The sequence below is a fragment of the Acomys russatus genome, chromosome 23, assembly GCF_903995435.1.
Source record: "Acomys russatus chromosome 23, mAcoRus1.1, whole genome shotgun sequence".
Taxonomy (NCBI): domain Eukaryota; kingdom Metazoa; phylum Chordata; class Mammalia; order Rodentia; family Muridae; genus Acomys; species Acomys russatus.
In genome coordinates, this window is record NC_067159.1 from 5,979,396 (window position 1) to 5,997,576 (window position 18,181).

At 35.1% G+C, this 18,181-nt stretch overlaps 1 protein-coding gene across 1 annotated transcript in view; it reads right to left on the reverse strand.

The window, feature by feature from the left end:
* Positions 1-18,181, reverse strand: part of Sycp1 (synaptonemal complex protein 1) — an 81,388-nt gene that overhangs the window by 55,254 nt on the left and 7,953 nt on the right. Inside the window, exons 7-11 of the mRNA XM_051165544.1 lie at positions 18,096-18,169; positions 14,814-14,872; positions 12,267-12,336; positions 11,627-11,700; positions 8,131-8,239 (exon numbers count right to left, since the gene is read on the reverse strand). Of these exons, the coding sequence (XP_051021501.1) occupies positions 8,131-8,239; positions 11,627-11,700; positions 12,267-12,336; positions 14,814-14,872; positions 18,096-18,169 (386 nt within the window). The remainder of the gene's footprint in view (positions 1-8,130; positions 8,240-11,626; positions 11,701-12,266; positions 12,337-14,813; positions 14,873-18,095; positions 18,170-18,181) is intronic.

Sequence of the window (18,181 nt, forward strand, 5' to 3'; positions counted from 1 at the left end):
AAAATTATAACACCTGAGCTCTAATCTGTCTACTATGACAGATACTTAATCAAAACAAAGAATAATTGAGATGAACTGTACTCCTACAAGCACTGTCACAAATAAGCAAAGAACTAACTTGTTTTGCACACAAAAACACAAATATTTTCACCTAGTATTTAAGATACTTCCTGATGGAACCACAAAGTATCATACCATTGAAAATTGCGAAAATTTACTAGTACAATAACAGTTCTTTATATTAATATCCTTGAATCAAGTCCTATAATTTAGCTTGTCCATTTGTTGTAAGTCATTTTTTTTCTCCATTTGTTTTGGTGATGTTTGCTTAAAACATTCTTTTATGCCTATAAGTTTAATAATAAAGACTGTGATCTATAATTAATATAAAAAATAAAATTTTAAAAATAAAAATATAGATAGGCATTGTTTGGTAGAAGTGGTGATCAAGAAAACTAATTGCTATAGCAATCACCCCTTTTCTTCTACTAGAAAATAAGAACAATGAGTCAGGCGGATCGCTGTGAGTTCGAGGCCAGCCTGGACTACAAAGTGAGTCTAGGACCCTGTCTTGGGGAAAAAAAAAAAAAAGAAATTCAACAAATTCCTAGAAGTGAATGAGCACAATAGCACAACTACCAGAACCTTTAGGATAAAGCCAAGGCAGTCTTAGAAAGAAAGTTACATCTTTAAGTGTACACACACACACACACACACTCTCTCTCTCTCAAACTCAAATAACCTAATGATCACTTCATAGTTCTAGAAAAGGAAGAGGAAGCCAAACTCAAATGGAGAAGATGGGAAGAAATAATAAAGACTGGGGCAAAAAGTAATGAAATAGAGACGTAAAAAATGAAATACAAAATCAAAGTATGAATAATGCTTAACAAGATCAATAAACCCCTAGCCACACTAACCAAAAGAAAAAAAGACTCAAATTAATAAAATTAGAGGTAAAAAGAGTTGTTACAAAAGATTCAAATCATTACACAATACTTTGAAAATTTATAAACAAAAAGCTGGAAAGGCTATAAGAAATGAATGAATTTATAAACTCATATGACCTATGAAAATTAAGTCCTGAACTCTTAAGATCAGGTACTTTTAATAAATTGCAGAAAACAAAATTCAGTAGCTTTTATTGCACTAATAACAAACTAAGTGAAAGAAATATCAAAAATATTATTTTTACAAAAGCTTCAAAAAACTATATTCCAAGGAATAAATCTAATAAAATAAAAGACCTCTAAAGTGAAAACATTAAGATACTCAAAACAGAAATTAAATAAAAAACTAGATTTTGAAAAAGCTTCCATGCTCAACTGACAGAATATTGTGAAAGTGGCTATATAACCAACAGGAAACTACAGACTGAGTACAGTCAGCATCAAAATCCAAATGACTTTCATCAAAGAACTTTAAAAAAAAAAGCTGGGCGTGGTGGCGCATGCCTTTAATCCCAGCACTCGGGAGGCAGAGGCAGGTGGATCTCTGTGAGTTCGAGGATAGCCAGGACTACAAAGTGAGTCCAGGACAGTCAAGGCTACACAGAGAAACCCTGTCTCGAAAAACCAAAAAACAAACAAACAAAAAAGAACTTAAAAAAAAACCATAACCCTAAAATCCATGTGGAAACACAAAAGACTAAGTTTAGCCAAAGCAAGTAGAACAATGCTGGACATCGTAATACATGTCTGAAAATTATACTGCTGGGCCATAGTGAAAAAGACAGTACAATACTGACCCAAAAACAGACATGTAGAACAATGGGACAAAATATAGAACATAGAAATAAATATGCAACTATATCTACTTAATTTTTTGTTACAAAAGTATTAAAAGCATACATTGGGAGAAAAAGACAACCTATATGTATTTGAAAAACTTTAGATCCCACCACACATATACCTGCTCATCAATGTTTATTGTTGCTCTATTCACAATAGCAAAGAAATTAAATCAGCATAGATGTTCACTGTAAAATTTCCAACGGAAAAATGGATGCATCTGGAAAGTTAACCAAAACTCAGAAAGACAAACATGTCATGTACACATTCATATATGGACACTAGCTTTTAATTCTTATGTATGTGCATATGTGAGTGGGTGTGAATGTGGGTCACAAAACTAGGAAATGGACCGCAGGAGGAAAAGGGAAAGGTTTTTAATAAGAAAATGAAAACAGAATACATGGGACATAGAAGTGAAAGGAGAACCACTGTAGGTGGAAGGATGCAAGATAGGCGTAAAGACGGTAGGGGATGATCAATCCAAAGTCTACAGAAAATGCCACTATAAACCCTTTATTCTGCCTATCAATTAAAAACAAAAAAGTAAAGACAATTTCTAGCAATGAAAAATGTTAAACAACAGAATGAGGAATCAGATTTTTTAAAGCTCCACTAAAATGCTATACAAATTAACAGTCGCTTCCTACTGTGAAGGAAAAACAGATTTGAAGAAAAAGTACAGGCAGAGACACAACAAACTGGGAATGCCTTGGGCTTTTGAAACCTCAAAGCCTCCTCCAACAAGGCCACATCCCTAATCTTTCCCAAAGAGTTCCACACACTAGAAACCAAGTATTAAAACATATGACCTAGGAGGGCCATTCTCAAGCAAGCCAACATCAGTGATGCACTTGCTGTGCAAACATGAGGACCTGTATTTGATCCCCCAGAGCCCGCATTAAAAAGCTACGTGTAATCTTAGTGTGGGAGGCAGAAGCACGAGAATCCCTGGGGTTTGCTAGCCATTCTATCCAGGGCTATCAGCAAGTTCCAGGTTAGGTCAAAGATCCTATCTCAAAATCTGTCTTAATCAGAGAATCCACTCTTTTCAAAGAATTAAAATGAAGCTCTTTACTAAGAATAAGGAGCCAGGTGGCATGGTGACATGCACCTTTATCACAGCAGAGGCAGCCTGGTCTACAGAGTGAGTTCTACAACAGCCAGGGCTGTTACACACAAAACAAAAAACTTGCCTTGACACTCAGAGGAAGGGTAACAGGCTACCAAGAAGAGACTTGATACCCTATGAGCATATACAGGGAGAGGAGGGCCCCTCAGTCACAGTCATAGGGGAGGGGAGTAAGGGGAAAATGGGAGGGAGGGAGGGATGGGAGGATACAAGGGATGGGGTAACCATTGAGATGTAACAAGAATAAATTAATAAAATACAATTTTTAAAAAACTTGCCTTAAAAATTTTAAATAAAAAAAGAGAGGGTATATAAGAATTTATTTAACCAACAAATTTAAAATAGAAGACACATTTTTGAGTAGAAGAAACAGGCAAAGAACAGGGTAAAATAATATAAAATGTAGTAGCTGGTGATATGACTCAGTGGATTAAAAAGCACATCAACATCCTGATTCCCAGTGGGGCACTGGGAATGGGCACACACTGTAATCCCAGCACTAGAAAGGCAGAGGCAGGTGGATCACTGTGAGTGGGTCTACAAAGCGAGATCAGGACAGCTAATGCTATACAGAGAAACCCTGTCTCAAAAAAAAAAAAAAAAAAGTGGAGCAAACACAAGGCATCCCTAAAACAAACTGACTATAGACTAGCTGAATTAGTTCAAGTGAGAGAATGTGCCACAATTTATTATAGGGTAATATATATTATTATAGATTATTAAGTATGTTTTATAATAAGAACAGTCTACGACAGTTGTTTTCAACCTTAATGCATAACTGCTTAATACAGTTCCTCATGTTGTGACCACCAACCATTAAAGTTATTTTTATTGCTCTGTCATAACTGTACTTTGCTACTGTTATCAATTACAATGTAGATATTTGTGTTTTCTGATGGTCTTAGATGACTCCTGTCAACAGATCATTCAAGAACCACAAGGGGGTCACAACTCATAGGTTGAGAACCACTGCTCTAGGAAGACAAAGTCAATCTCACTCTCTGTTTCCCGTTCATTCATACACACACACACACACACACACACACACACACACACACACAACTGTGCATTAATCATACATACCACAAACATAAAATGTGGCAAAAGTTAATTTCATTAAGTTTTACTATAAAGTTATACCAGGTATAAAGTAATATATAAATATATACATATATAATATATAATACTAGCCAGGCGTGGTTGCACATGCCTTTCGTCCCAGCACTCAGGAGGCAGAGGCAGGCGGATCACTGTGAGTTTGAGGCCAGCCTGGTCTACAAAGTGAGTCTAGGACAGCCAAGGCTAGCACAGAGAAACCCTGTCTCAAAAAAACAAAACAAAACAAAAATAATATATAATACTTATATACAATAAGTTAAAATTAAGAAACACAAGTTAGAAGAAACCAGGGATATTAGCCACTGGAAAAAATGTTCTCAAAAATAGAAAAACAAAAAATCCTTACTATGTTCTGAAAGATACATGGAGTTTCACACAGTATGTTATGCCTCCCAAATATTCTGCCACTTGAATAAATTTAAAAAGCATCAATATATCCAATTCAATATAAACTATTGATATTGTTTCTCATCAATAGATACAAAGATTTTAAAAAGTCCCATCTGTCTGAGTTCTCTAAGGTACTTGCTCGCTCCTCAGTTGAACATACATACTTTTACCTTCACATTTCTATGACTAGCACAAGGCATGTCTTCTTATTCATTGTCTCTAACAACTCTGGTGAACTATTAATCATCTAAGGGGCAGTTCAACAATTTCCCAGTAAGTTGTTCTGAATAGAACTATTTCTTCTATTCTGCTCCCACAGGATTCAACTATAAAATGTCTGAGTGCCTAATATGTTTCAGGCACTATTCTAAGCACTTGAGATGATCAAAGGAACAAAAAAGAATGTGAAAGGACTCAGTGTCTTGGTTAGGTTTTTTTGTTTGTTTGTTTGCTTGCTTGGTTTTTTTGGGCTTATTTTTGTTTTTCATTTCTTGATACATCTGGTAAAAGGAACCTCAATTGAAAAACTGTCTTCATGCATGGTATATACTCACTTATATGTGGATTTTAGCCCAACATAAATATCCTCTGAGAAGGCCGGGCGTGGTGGCGCATGCCTTTAATCCCAGCACTCAGGAGGCAGAGGCAGGTGGATCGATGTAAGTTCGAGGCTACACAGGACTCCTATTAAGCCTGGAATCTCTCAACATTTAGAAACTGGACCACAAATGCAATCCCTGGATTAATTATTTTCCCCATTTTTTTTGGCCCTTTCTAAGATACTATTTGCCCCAAATCAGCCTGAAGAAACATTAAGGGGTGTGGGGGGGGGTGTTCTGGTAGGTTTCTGTTTGCTCTCTTGGTCTACAAATGCTTATTTTCATTGGGAGGTGGTTATAAGTTATTATTGGTCTTATACAGAGAGGAAACTAGGCTGAACTCAGGGACGTCTCTCTTTTCCTTTATCTTTCATCCATAGGTAAGGAGATAGGAGCTGAAAAGAAAGAAAGGGGGACATAGAAATATAGAAGGAGAATAGAACAAAAGGTAGATGACTGAAGCTACTCCTTAACTCAAGGCCTTAATCGTTATTCACAAAAAGGTTATTTCTAATTCATTGGTATAGAATTTTATATTTTGATGCAAATCATGGTCATGTCAAATATTAGTCTAATTTTATCACAAGAATATATATCCTAAGTCTAACAGATATGATTCTATAGATATATGAGACAAAATAGTTAAATAAGATCTTCAAAGGCCTCAGAGACCCACGGAATACGGCACTTAAAGATGTTTTTATTATTCTAAAGATTCTTTTACAGCAAAACAAGTTTTAACTCCTGGCAACACCCAGATGACCTCAAAGAAGATGATGAGCATCAAAGACCTCCTTATGGAGGTGGCTTCAAATGTGGCAAACAAGCCACTGGGCAAAATGTCCACATTTCTGCCACAGACAGAATTCTGCCTGAAAATGGGCAAGTTTAGATGCAGGCAGATTCGACAGCCAAACTCTGCCTAGACAGAATAAACAAGTCCTCAACAGTTCCTGCCTCACAAATAAGTCTGGCAGAGATATTGGATTAGAAGGCCGAAGATGATGTTCCAACATTATAGAGAGTGTTGGGTGACTGAGACTGTCTCAGTCATTTTTTCACTTTGGAATCTGCTAACCTACACTATCAATTCACTCAGGCATTTTACGTTTTATTTTTTCTCAAGTCTATGAGGGAGGTTGAAGACCACATAGTTTATTTTACAATCAAGTTTAGTTGGTTAGGAGACAAGATCTTTTTAGATCAAGATAAATGATTTAAGTTAATAGAGATATGATAGATATTGAATTTAGACCCAACAAGATAGGAAAGATGTTTACTTCAAGTTTAACACATACAAATACCCAAATCACTATGAATATAACATTTATATAACTCAGGATTGTCTCATGGCTCTTTCTGCTGTGTGTATTTTGATTTATTCATATGTAATAAAATAAATGTGTATGTTAGAAAAAAAGAAAAACTGTCTTCAATAGACTGGCATATAGGCATGCATGTCTGTGGTACATTTTCTTGATTACTAACTAACATATGTGGGCCTAACCCACTGTGGATGCTGCAATTGCTGGCATATCAGGTGCTGTTTTTAAAAAAAGCTAGCTGAACATGAACTAGGCTCAAGTCAATAAACAACTTCTTTTCAGGGTTCAGCTTTTTTTTTTTTTTTCATTTAAGCATTGTTTTTTAATATTTTATTAATTTATTCTTATTACATCTCAATGGTTATCCCATTCCTTTTATCCTCCCATTCCTCCCTCCCTCCCATTTTCCCCTTACTCCCCTCCCCTATGACTGTGACTGAGGGGAACTTCTTCCCCCTGTATATGCTCATAGGGTATCAGGTCTCTTCTTGGTAGCCTGTTATCCTTCCTCTGAGTGCCACCAGGTCTCCCCATCCAGGGGACGTGGTCAAATATGGGGCACCAGAGTTCATATGAAAGTCAGACCCCACTCTCCACTCAACTGTGGAGAATGTCCTGTCTATTGGCTAGATCTGGGTAGGGGTTTGAAGTTTACTGCACGTATTGTGCTCAACTTTTTTTTTTTTTTTTAAGATTTATTTATATGCCGGGCGTGGTGGTGCACGCCTTTAATTCCAGCACTGGGGAGGCAGAGGCAGGTGGACTGCTGTGAGTTTGAAGCAAGCCTGGTCTACAAAACGAGTCCACGACAGCTAGGGTACACAGAGAGACCCTGTCTCGAAAAAAACCAAAAAACCAAAAAAATAAAAATAAGTAAATAATTAATTTTTTAAAACCTTAAACAACCTTTAAAGAAGGATTTATTTATTATGTATACAATGTTCTGTCTGCATGTGTGCCTGCCCACAAGAAGAGGGCACCAGATCTCAGTACAAATGGTTATGAACCACCATGTGGTTGCTGGAAATTGAATTAAAGACCTCTGGAAAAACAGACAAGTGCTCTTAACCTCTGAGCCATCTCTCCAGCCACAATGTCCAGCTTTTGCTCTTTTGTTCTGTTCTGACTTCCCTCAGTGATGAACTGCGACCTAAAAATGTACATCAAATAAACTCTTTACAGCAGGGTACGGTGGTACATGCCTTTAATCCCAGTGCTCAAAAGACAGAGACAGGTGGATCTCTGTGAGTTTGAGACCAGCCTGGTCTACAAAGCAAGTCCAGGACAGCCAGGACTGTAAAATAAACCCTATCTCAAGAAACCAAAAAATTAAAAATTTTTTTAAAAAAAGCCTTTCCTTCCCAACTTTCTTTTGGTCATGTTGTTTATCACAGCAATAGAGAAGCAAACTAGAACACCTACGATAAAGTAACGATGACAGAAATGCTAATTACTAATTATCAATACAGAATATGTACATTAATAAAAACTGCACATTGTACATCATAAATAATGAAAATAAAATGCACTGTCCAAAATAATTAAAAATGTCTTTTAGAGCATGTTGTTGAAACTGAAGGCTAAAAGTACAGAAAAGAGAGAAAGAGGGGCATATGTGTTTTGATAAAGATTCACTTATGCCTTCCTCCTTTAACTGATCCAAACAAAGTTGAAGATAACAGCACTAGAAAATATTAAAAATTGTGACAAAACCCAAAAATTTATAAGAAAAGGAATATATAGAGCACATTCATATTTTTTATATAAAATCTTACTTGTTTTTTCCTCTAACTGATTAACTTTAGCTCTGGATTCCTCTAGCAGAAAAGTTAAATCTTTCATTTTATTTTCTTTCTCAGTACTTTGCATCAATAGTAGTGATACCTAAAATAAAAAAAAATTTTAAATGCTGTCGATATAAAAAGTTAAAATTAGCACCCTAGCATTTATTATCTCCTATAGCTATTTTTATATACTTTTTAATATGCTTTTTAGATAGTTGTACATGTCATTTGATACATGCTTATAAATATTATTTGAATGAATGAGTAAATTAGTTTAATATACTCAATGTTAAACTACTTATTTCAAACTTTTATAGAAAAAGCTACATAATAAAATTTGATTCATTCACCAACAAATATTATTGAGCACCAGAAACTGTAAGTATTGAGTATAGAGAAATGAGAGAACTCACCTTTAATAAGAAACTCAGCCTTCACACAAAGAACTACACCTGAGTATTATCAGTAATAGAATAAAAACGTTACCAAAAATCAGAAAAGAAGAATCTTTTTATTAGATTTATACTACGGGTTTTTGTTTTGTTTTTATTTATTTTGTTGTGTTTGTTTTTCTAAGACTGAGTTATCACGTTGTACCCTTTACTGGTCTGGAGCTCTATTTAGACCAGGCTGACCTCAAACGCATAGAGATCAATCTGCGTTTGCCTCCCAAGGGACTGGGACTAAAGGCACGGCATGTACCACCAAGCCTGGCCAGGAAAGGAACATCATGAAGTTTCATGGAAAGGAGCAAAACTTTCAAAGGGTTAAAGTGAATCTTCACATACAGAAATTAATTAGGCAAACCAGCCATATTAACATACCTTTAATCCTAGCATTCAGAAGGCAGACGCAGGAGGATCTCTGTAAATTCAAGGCTAGCATGGTCTACATAGCTAGATCCAGACAGATAGAAAGACATGAAAAAACAGCTGCTCTGGGTTGATTTAAGAAGACAAACTAGCTCAGTGGTGGTGGCACACCCCTTTAATCCCAGCACTCAGGAGGCAGGGAGCTCACTGTGAGTTTGAGCCCAGCCTAGTCTACTAAGTTAGTCCAGGACAGCCTGTCTCAAAAAAAAACAAACTATTGAGAAATCTTTATTTAGATTGCCAAAGTATTCAGACAGTTACAGTTGATGGGGGAAAAAATAGCAGATGTTAAAGATTCAAAAATTTTTTTAAAAATTAACTCCCTATTTTTATCTCCAAGCCATGGAAACAACAAAGATAAACTTTATCTCTAAAAAGCCACAAGACAACTATAATCCAAATCATAATATGCAAAGAAGGAAAGCAACTGGAAGAAACATACAGAGGGAGATACTAATGAGAAGCTAGATAACACTAAAAGTCTTGGGAATTTTTAAGAATAGAAGTCATGGAAATTTCATCAGATGGACGTTAAGTACAAAGAAAGAAAATAGAAAATCAACTTTTTCACTCTGGACTATACCATTTATTAGTCAATGCCATCAGAAAACTAACCCTGTTCTACCTTTGCAAGTGACACAGGCATACAAACAGATTAGGGATAGATTAAGTGGTAGATCATTTACCCAGCATTCCTGAGACCCTGGGTTCAAGCTCAAGCACCTTAATAAAAAAAAGTTTGTCTCTAAAATGGATATTGCAGGTAAGGAAAGAGATAAAAGATAAAATGGAAAAGTCAGCATGAAATAGTGACACTCAGCAGCTAACCTTTCCTACCCTGCCAAGCTCTATTCCATAATGTCATCTGTCACATTTCTATCCCCAGGCAGAAATTTGTAATGTCTAGACAATTCTTATAGACAATGGTATTTATATATCCAGCAGGAAAAAAAAAACAGTAGCAAGCCAAACAGTGACTTATCAAAAAGGTCCAACAGTCTAGAGACTCAAACACAACAAAAATTCCAAAATAATTTTTCTTAGCATTTTAATCTATCTTTACATTTCATGAAATAAGCACAATTTTAATTTTTAAGACTTCCCTCTTCTAGAAATCTGGTTTAAAATAAAGTTAAAATACAAAAAGACTGCTTAAAGACTCTTTCACACAACTTAAACATAGCTTACAAATTGAAATATCTTTCAACCACAATTTAAAACTCTAAGCATCCTTTCTGAACTTTGACTTAATTTTCATTGTTACTTAAATATATACCCTCCTTAACTATGATTACAAAATATCTTCTGGAAAGCCAGAGAAGATGGAAATAAATAAAAGAGGATCCTTCCCACTTTTTGAGAAAAGGTCTCTCTATGAAACCCTGGTTGTCCTGTAACTCACTGTGTAGACCAGGCTGGCCTTGAACTCAGTGATCAGGCTGCCTTTGTTTCCTAAGTACTGGGATTAAAGAGGTACACCATCACACCCAGCCAGGATCCCTTATTATATATCAATTTCTACTTGGAAAGCACAAGGCATGAAAAAGAAAGAGCATAATACAAACCTAAAATTGATATTCTTGCAAATATCAGAAAATAATACAGACTTAGTATTTACAAGTCTTCCACTATGTGATACTAATAAGCAATATAAACTGTTTTCATTTACTTTCATTGGTGTTATAAAGAGTAAATTTTAACAAACTGTAAAATGTAAAGTGAGTTGTCAATGATCATCTTTACATTATTGCTTTTTCTGTGTAAACAAAATTTCTCATATTTTTGCAGCAATGTAAACTGATATAAACATTATAGACTCACTGATTCAAAATCATTGAAGACTAACCTTCCAATAAGTGTATAATCAAATCATGGAAATTTGACTAAGCAAAAGGTTAAAGATTTAGATATATATTAAAATTTTATATAAATTATCTCATTTTAGCAAACACAATGGTTTTGATAGAGTAGGTTTTTTATGAATTAACAAATATAAAGAATATAGCATTACTCTCAGAATAGTAACTAACCTAGTTTGATCACTACTCAATATGGACATAAATGAAAACATCACACTGTACCTCATTATCAGGTCTTGGAAAAGCAGCAGAGGTGCATATTTAACATACCAAAGTGGACCTAGCCTCCAGGTTCTCCCAGCATCCCTCAGTCTTTACCTGTTAGAGGGCATGTTTGGAATACCTGGCCCTCTACCCTGAAATTTCAAGCTCAGGGGCTGGGCTTCCCTATATAATACAGACATTTTGATATTCATTCATATTCTCTCTCATATTCATTCATTCATATATTCTTATCTCCTTCCCTCCCCCCCCCCTCCCTGAACCGGCACATCTTTCTCTCTCTCTCTCTCTCTTCCTCTTTCTTCTCTGTTTCCCTCCCCATGGCAACTTCTCTGGCCTAGTTCCTTGGGACCAGTAAACCAGCTCAAAAGCTGCATCCAATAAACCTGCCTTTATGCTTTAATCTGACTTGAATTGGCTCATTTCATCAGCGGAGAAAACCTATTAATAAATATGTATAAACATTATGTACTGATCAAAAGTTAATTTTTAAATTTTTAAAAGAATACGAATAGTTGGGTTTTTATTTTAAACCTGATTTTCCTTGTCGTTTACTTCCTTCTTAAATTCTTCTTCAAGGTCTTGGATTTTTTCATGATCTTCCTTTACTTTAAAAATAGAATAAATAAAACTTGTCTTAACATACTTGCACAAGTTTCCAATGCCAACTAAATTTAAATACTTAATTTCCTTATTTATCTCAAAATACTACTAAACCTCACAAGTTTCTAGTACACAAAAACTGTTATTTTCTTACTGCCAATTCTCTTTAGTAAAATATTAACTGTATACAGTATCAGTTATAACTTAAAATTCTATATCTTTTATAACAGCATTTCCATAAAAACTTCATTCTTCGTAGAATACTTATCTAAAATAGCAAATCTTAGATATGTATAGCTTAATAAATTAATGAGAAATATGTAAGGCAAAACTATGCATCTAAAAAACTAAACATAAGCCATAATAAATTTTTTTTCATTGAGAAAGTAATTTAAAAACCAAAGGAATTTAACAAATACTAATCCTCTGCCACCAAGATCTTACAAAGGTAAAGACAGTATGAAGTATAAAATAGTTGAGGACATCAAATTAAAGGGATACAAGTATTAATGAAATTTAGTCAAACATATATAGGAGAAAAGCAACCTAAAAATGTAAATAGAAATCTTACACTTAAAATGCATTTCCAGTCTGGCATTCTCAGCTTGCACACGAAGTTCCTCAAAAGCTAGTATCATTTTCTAGGATACGAAGTTTAACTTTAAAAATCAGACTTTTTAAATATTTTTAAAACTGTGAAAATATTAATAAATTTTACCAAATAACCATTAGATATGAATTCATACAACTTTTAAGAATGAAAACACTATAAAATAATTATTTACTAAAAAGATATAAGCTAGGCCTATATTGACGCAATTACAATACCTTAACTGATAAAGATACCTGTGAACAAACCTTTTAGCCTGAGTTTGATCCCTGGAATTCATATGATAGAAAGATAAAATCAACTCCAACCTCTATGTGCACATTGTGGCACACACACTCATAAATATATACATACAAATTATATGTTCTTTAATATTTTACACATAATTACATATAAATGCATGTAAAAGCCGGGTGTGGTGGCGCACACCTTTAGTCCCAGCACTCGAGAAGCAGAGGCAGGTGGACTGCTCTGAGTTCGAGGCCAGCCTGGTCTACAAAGTGAGTCTAGGACAGCCAAGGCTACACAGAGAGACCCCTGTCTCGAAAAAAAAAAAAAGTATGTAAAATTATAGAATGCCTAAGGTCATATAACACTGAGCAGCAAAGTGAATACTGTCACTCTATTCTCTTAATAACACATTTTAACATGCAATAATTCCTTGCCATAATCCATAAGATTTTTGTTGTTGTTGTTATTGTTGTTTTCATTTTTTGTTTTATCAAGACAGGGTTTCTCTGTGTAGCTTTGGCTGTCCTGAACTTGCTTTGTAGACCAGGCTGGCCTCAAACTCACAGTGGATCACAGTGAACCAAAAATTAAAAATTAAATATTAAAAGGCCAGGCATGGTGGCGCACTCCTGTAATCCCAGCACTCAGTAGGCAGAGGCAGGCCAATCTCTGTGAGTTCGAGGCCAGCCTGGTCTACAAAGCGTGTCCAGGACAGCCAAGGCTACACAGAGAAACCCTGTCTCGAAGGAAAAAGAAAAGAAAAACCCTGTCTTGAAAAACCAAAACAAAAAACAATTTGTGCTTTTTACATTTCTTTCTTCCCCACTAACATAAGGCAGCCCCATAAAAATTCAGATTTGTATTTGCATCACCTGATAGTATGCATTTACTTGCATTTAGTATATCTTGCTTTGCAAATTCAAATTATTTTATTCACTGATTCATCTACCAAATATTTACTGAGTAGCTATTATGTGTCTGGAACTATTTTAGGCACTTGGGATATAACACAAAGCCCACAGTACTAGAAATTTTATATTGAGTAGAAGAATGTGCACACATATAAAATAAACATGTGTATATCAACCAACTGTCATATCATTTTAAATATTCTTCAATAAAGTTAAATGAAATAGAGAATAACTGAATAAAGATTTTGAGTACAGTTACAGAGAAAAGTGATCAAATGCATCACAAGAGCTTGAATATAAAAGTTCTGCAGGGGGCTGGGGAAGAATTAAAATCAGAAAGCATTTGATAAAGCTAAGAAACAGAAAAAGAGAAAGGGCCTGGTGTGGTGGTGTATGCCTTTAATCCCAACACTCAGGCATCTCTGTGAGTTCAAGGCCACCCTAACCTACAGAGCAAGGACAGCCAGGGCCATACAGAGAAACTCTGTCTCCAAAACAAACAAGCAAACAAAGAAACAAACAAAAAAATTATAGCAGAAAACAAAGCAATGAGTGATTAGAAGATAAGACAACAATGGTAAGGAGTAAATACAGATTAGTAACAGCCAACTTTTTTTTTTCAAATTAATGGTTATATGTCACAATGTGCTGATCTCTGACACAGTCAATAAATATTTAATAAACTGTGTTACTCACATGTTAATTGAGAGGTATTACAGAGTTGGAGAGATGGGTCTGTAGCAAAATCACTTGCCATATAGCAAGAGAACCAGAGTTTGAATCCCTAGAATGTATATACATTTGGAGCAGGAGTCGTGACCTCCCTTGTAATTCCAGCCTTGCAATATAGAACGGGAGATCCTTGAAGCAAGCTGGTTAGGGATATTAGCCATATCAGCAAGATCTGTGTTTGACTGAGATACCGTGCTTTAAAAGGTAAGGTGACAGAGCAACTGGAGGAAAATCCATGACCCTGAGCCTCCACATATGTACATGCATAGACATGCACCCATTCTCCTATCAATACACATACACACAAATGCAGGAAAAGAGGTGGAGAAAGCTCCTATAATCCCACAGGGTGGTACACACATATAATAATCCCAGTCCTCAGAACGCTCAGGATTGAAGATGGTGCCATCTCACTATATATGATTTTTATGTCTCATATCCCTCCTTCAAAAAAGGCTAGTATATACAAAATGTAAGTATTCATAGTTTAGAACCTTAAGAATTTTACCAGTGATTCAATCATGCATCAGTAAATAATGATCTTTTAGTAATTACAGTTGACAAAAGTCTTTGTAGCTATCACTCTGCTTAGAAATTTTTTACTTAAAATTATCATATTTTCACTAACACTTACCTCAATGTTATTATTTAGATCCACATAAACTTGTCTGGTTTCTTCTCGTTCATATTCATCTGTAATTATCATTTAAAAACTTCAAAATTAGATTTTTAAATATAACATCAAAAAGACAATACTTGTATCTCAGAAAAATAAAAACATTTAAAATTCTACAGGTATATAATTCAGTGCTGAGTTGTTCAAAATAGCATCAAAAATAGTCCGGGTTTTGATCTGTTATAACGCAAAAAACCTCGTAAGTTTCTATTCCATAAACAAGAAAGACAGCAAACTGAAAATTATTTGACCACAAAAAGAAGCAAGGTCACAGAGCAAGCCACTGCCTTCAAGGTTAGGCCTAACCATAGGTCTACAGAGTATTCCCTACACGTCTCCCTGTCCTCTATTCAATATCACTGTTACTGAAGACCAATTTACACCAATTCCACTTCCAGCTATAAAGCAGTAAAACGCGCGCGCACACACACACAGGGCAAACATCAGATGAAGGACTAGACAAGACAGAGATGACAAGAATTGCCTATACACATAAAAATAATAAACTTAATAAAATTTTAATGGAAAATAAAAAGAAATTTTCAAGGAAAGAACAGAATAAAACCAAGAAAGCTATAAAGGATAAAATATATGCATTAGGAAACACTAAAAAGAAAAAAGGAACAAACAACAACTAATAATTTCCCAAATACAAACATTGAACCACATAACCAGGAAATTCAGAGAACAAAAGCAGGGGAAACACCAAAAGAAAAAAAAAGGGAAAAAATTACATCAAATTCTATCATGCTCAATTTATATAAAACCAAAGATAAAGAAACTAAGGGGGAAAATACCAATGGAGAAACAAAATAAGAATTTTAAGCAAAGGTAAATAAAAAATAAAAATATTTTTATTGCAAGGCTTCGGTCAGAAGACTGAAGTCCAGTGATAGTCAGCCTGTTCTACAGGGTCAGCTTGTATTACATGGTGAATCAGAGCATTTACTCACATGCATGCACTCACACATGCATACACACATGATAAATAACTTTAATTTAAATTTTTTAAGTTTAAAAATGAATTTGTCAGTAGATGAGCTTCAAAAATTATACAGGTTCTTTAGAGAGAAGAAAATAATATAGGTAAGAAATTCAGATCTGCATAAAGACAAGCATCAAAGAAGGATTACATGAAGGTAAAAAAATTTTAAATTGATCACTACTAGGACCAAACCCAGGGCCTTAAGCAGTAAGTGGTACATGGGAATGAACCACTAAGCTACATTCACAGTCCTTCGCTTTTTTAAGGCAAGCTCAGGCCAGCCTTAAGCTCAAAACCTGCCTCTCCCTCCCAAGTCCTGCAATAAGAAGCATGTTCCACCCTTACAGTGTTACCCTTCTTAACTGGTCTAGCATGCAATCCACATTAGTTTTACTGAGTGATTCAATGAATGGAGGGTATGTGAGTGTGAAGGACTAAACATTACTGCATACCACTGTGGACTTCATAAACATTGTCCATTTACACTACACTAAATTTGGAGTTTTTTCTTTGATAATAAATTACCATAAGCTTGCTGCAACTATTTTACTTTATAAGCTTTAATTTTTTACAAGAGTCAGAACAAAATATACAACCACACAATTTTATTTATTTATTTTGGTTTTTCAAGACAGGGTTTCTCCATGTAAGCCTAAGTATCCTAGACTTTCTTTGTAGACCAGGCTGGCCTCAAACTCAGAGATCCCCCGCCTCTGCCTCCTGAGCACTGGCGCTGAAGCCGTGTGCTGCCGTGGCCAGCTTTTTATGCTCTTGTTATATAAGCACCCTTTTTTCTTGGAGCGCTCAAACAGAATCTCACTACATAGCCCACAACAGCCTCAAACTTGAAATCTTTTGGCCTCTACCTTCCAAATGCTAGGATTAAAAGCATGTACCACCATGCCTAGTATTTTCTATTCTTTTTTTTTCTTTTACCTATTAAACTTTCTGCTTAAAAATGAAGATATGTACACACAATTTACCTGAGGCATGCACAGTATCAAGATAATTAACATCACTGTAATCTACTTCCACATCCTGTTCCATTGGAAGGTTTTCTGATGCAGGAACACACATGGAGCTTTAACAGTGCTTTCTTCTAGAATACCTCTGAAGGAGGTTGAGGCTTGAGGTTATTTTAAAATTAACCTTTTTCACTGGCCATGGTGGCGCACACCTTAATCCCAGCACTCAGGGAGGCAGAGGCAGGCAGATTTCTGTATGAGGCCAGCCTGGTCTACAGAGAGAGTCCAGGACAGCCAAGGCTACAAAAAGAAACCCTGTCTCAAAAAAACAAAAAAGTTAACTTTTTTAAAATATAAAAGTAATTTTTTTTTTTTTTTTTTTTTGGTTTTTCGAGACAGGGTTTCTCTGTGTAGCCTTGATTGTCCTGGACTCACTTTTGTAGATCAGGCTGGCCTCAAACTCACAGTGATCTGCCTGCCTCTACCTCCCAAGTGCTGGGATTAAAGGCAGGCGCCACCACCACCACCCAGCCAAAAGTACATTTTTAAATAGAAACTTAACTAGTCTAGAAAAATTTTAAAGCAGTAATAATGCTTATTTATCATCAGATGTTATGTAATTAATATATGTGAAATGCTTTTATACAACTAGCAATGCAGACCTGTTTACAGCAGCATTACTACAATTATTGTACACTACAGTGTTACAAAGGGTCCATTACTAGATGAAATTTTTCAATTCTTCTATATTTTTATGGTACCAATGTCCTATGTGCACTTTATTATTGGACTTAATGTAGTCGTTATCACTATACCATGCCTACCCCACAGCATTATTATTTCCTATTATAAACATGGCTATGTATCTTATTCTTAATTCAATGTCATGGTAGTTCTAGATAGAAAAGGCTAGATTTAAAATCACTTTAAGCCAGGCAATGGTGGCAAACACCTTTAATCCCAATATTCAGGAGGCAGAGGCAGGTGGATCTCTCTGAGATTGAGGTCAGCTTGATCTACAGAGTGAGTTTCAGGACATCCAGGGCTTTAGAGAAAAACTGTCTCAATAAAAAAAATCTCACTTTAATGACTGACATTCATATTAACTACAAATATATAACACTTTTTGATATTTATTATCTTTCAAAAAGAGAAAACTACTACTTACATAAAAAAGGTCTGAGGCATATAAAATTCATTGACATCAAAATTTCATGTACTGAAAAACAATTTCTCCTCCTGCCTCCATCATTAAATGAGTAATAAATAAAAAACACATAAAATACCTACATTTATTTGTCTTTTCTGCAGATCTAGCACAGGTTTCCTTGAGTAGATTACACAAATGTCTTGTAGCATTATTCCTGGGAAAAAAA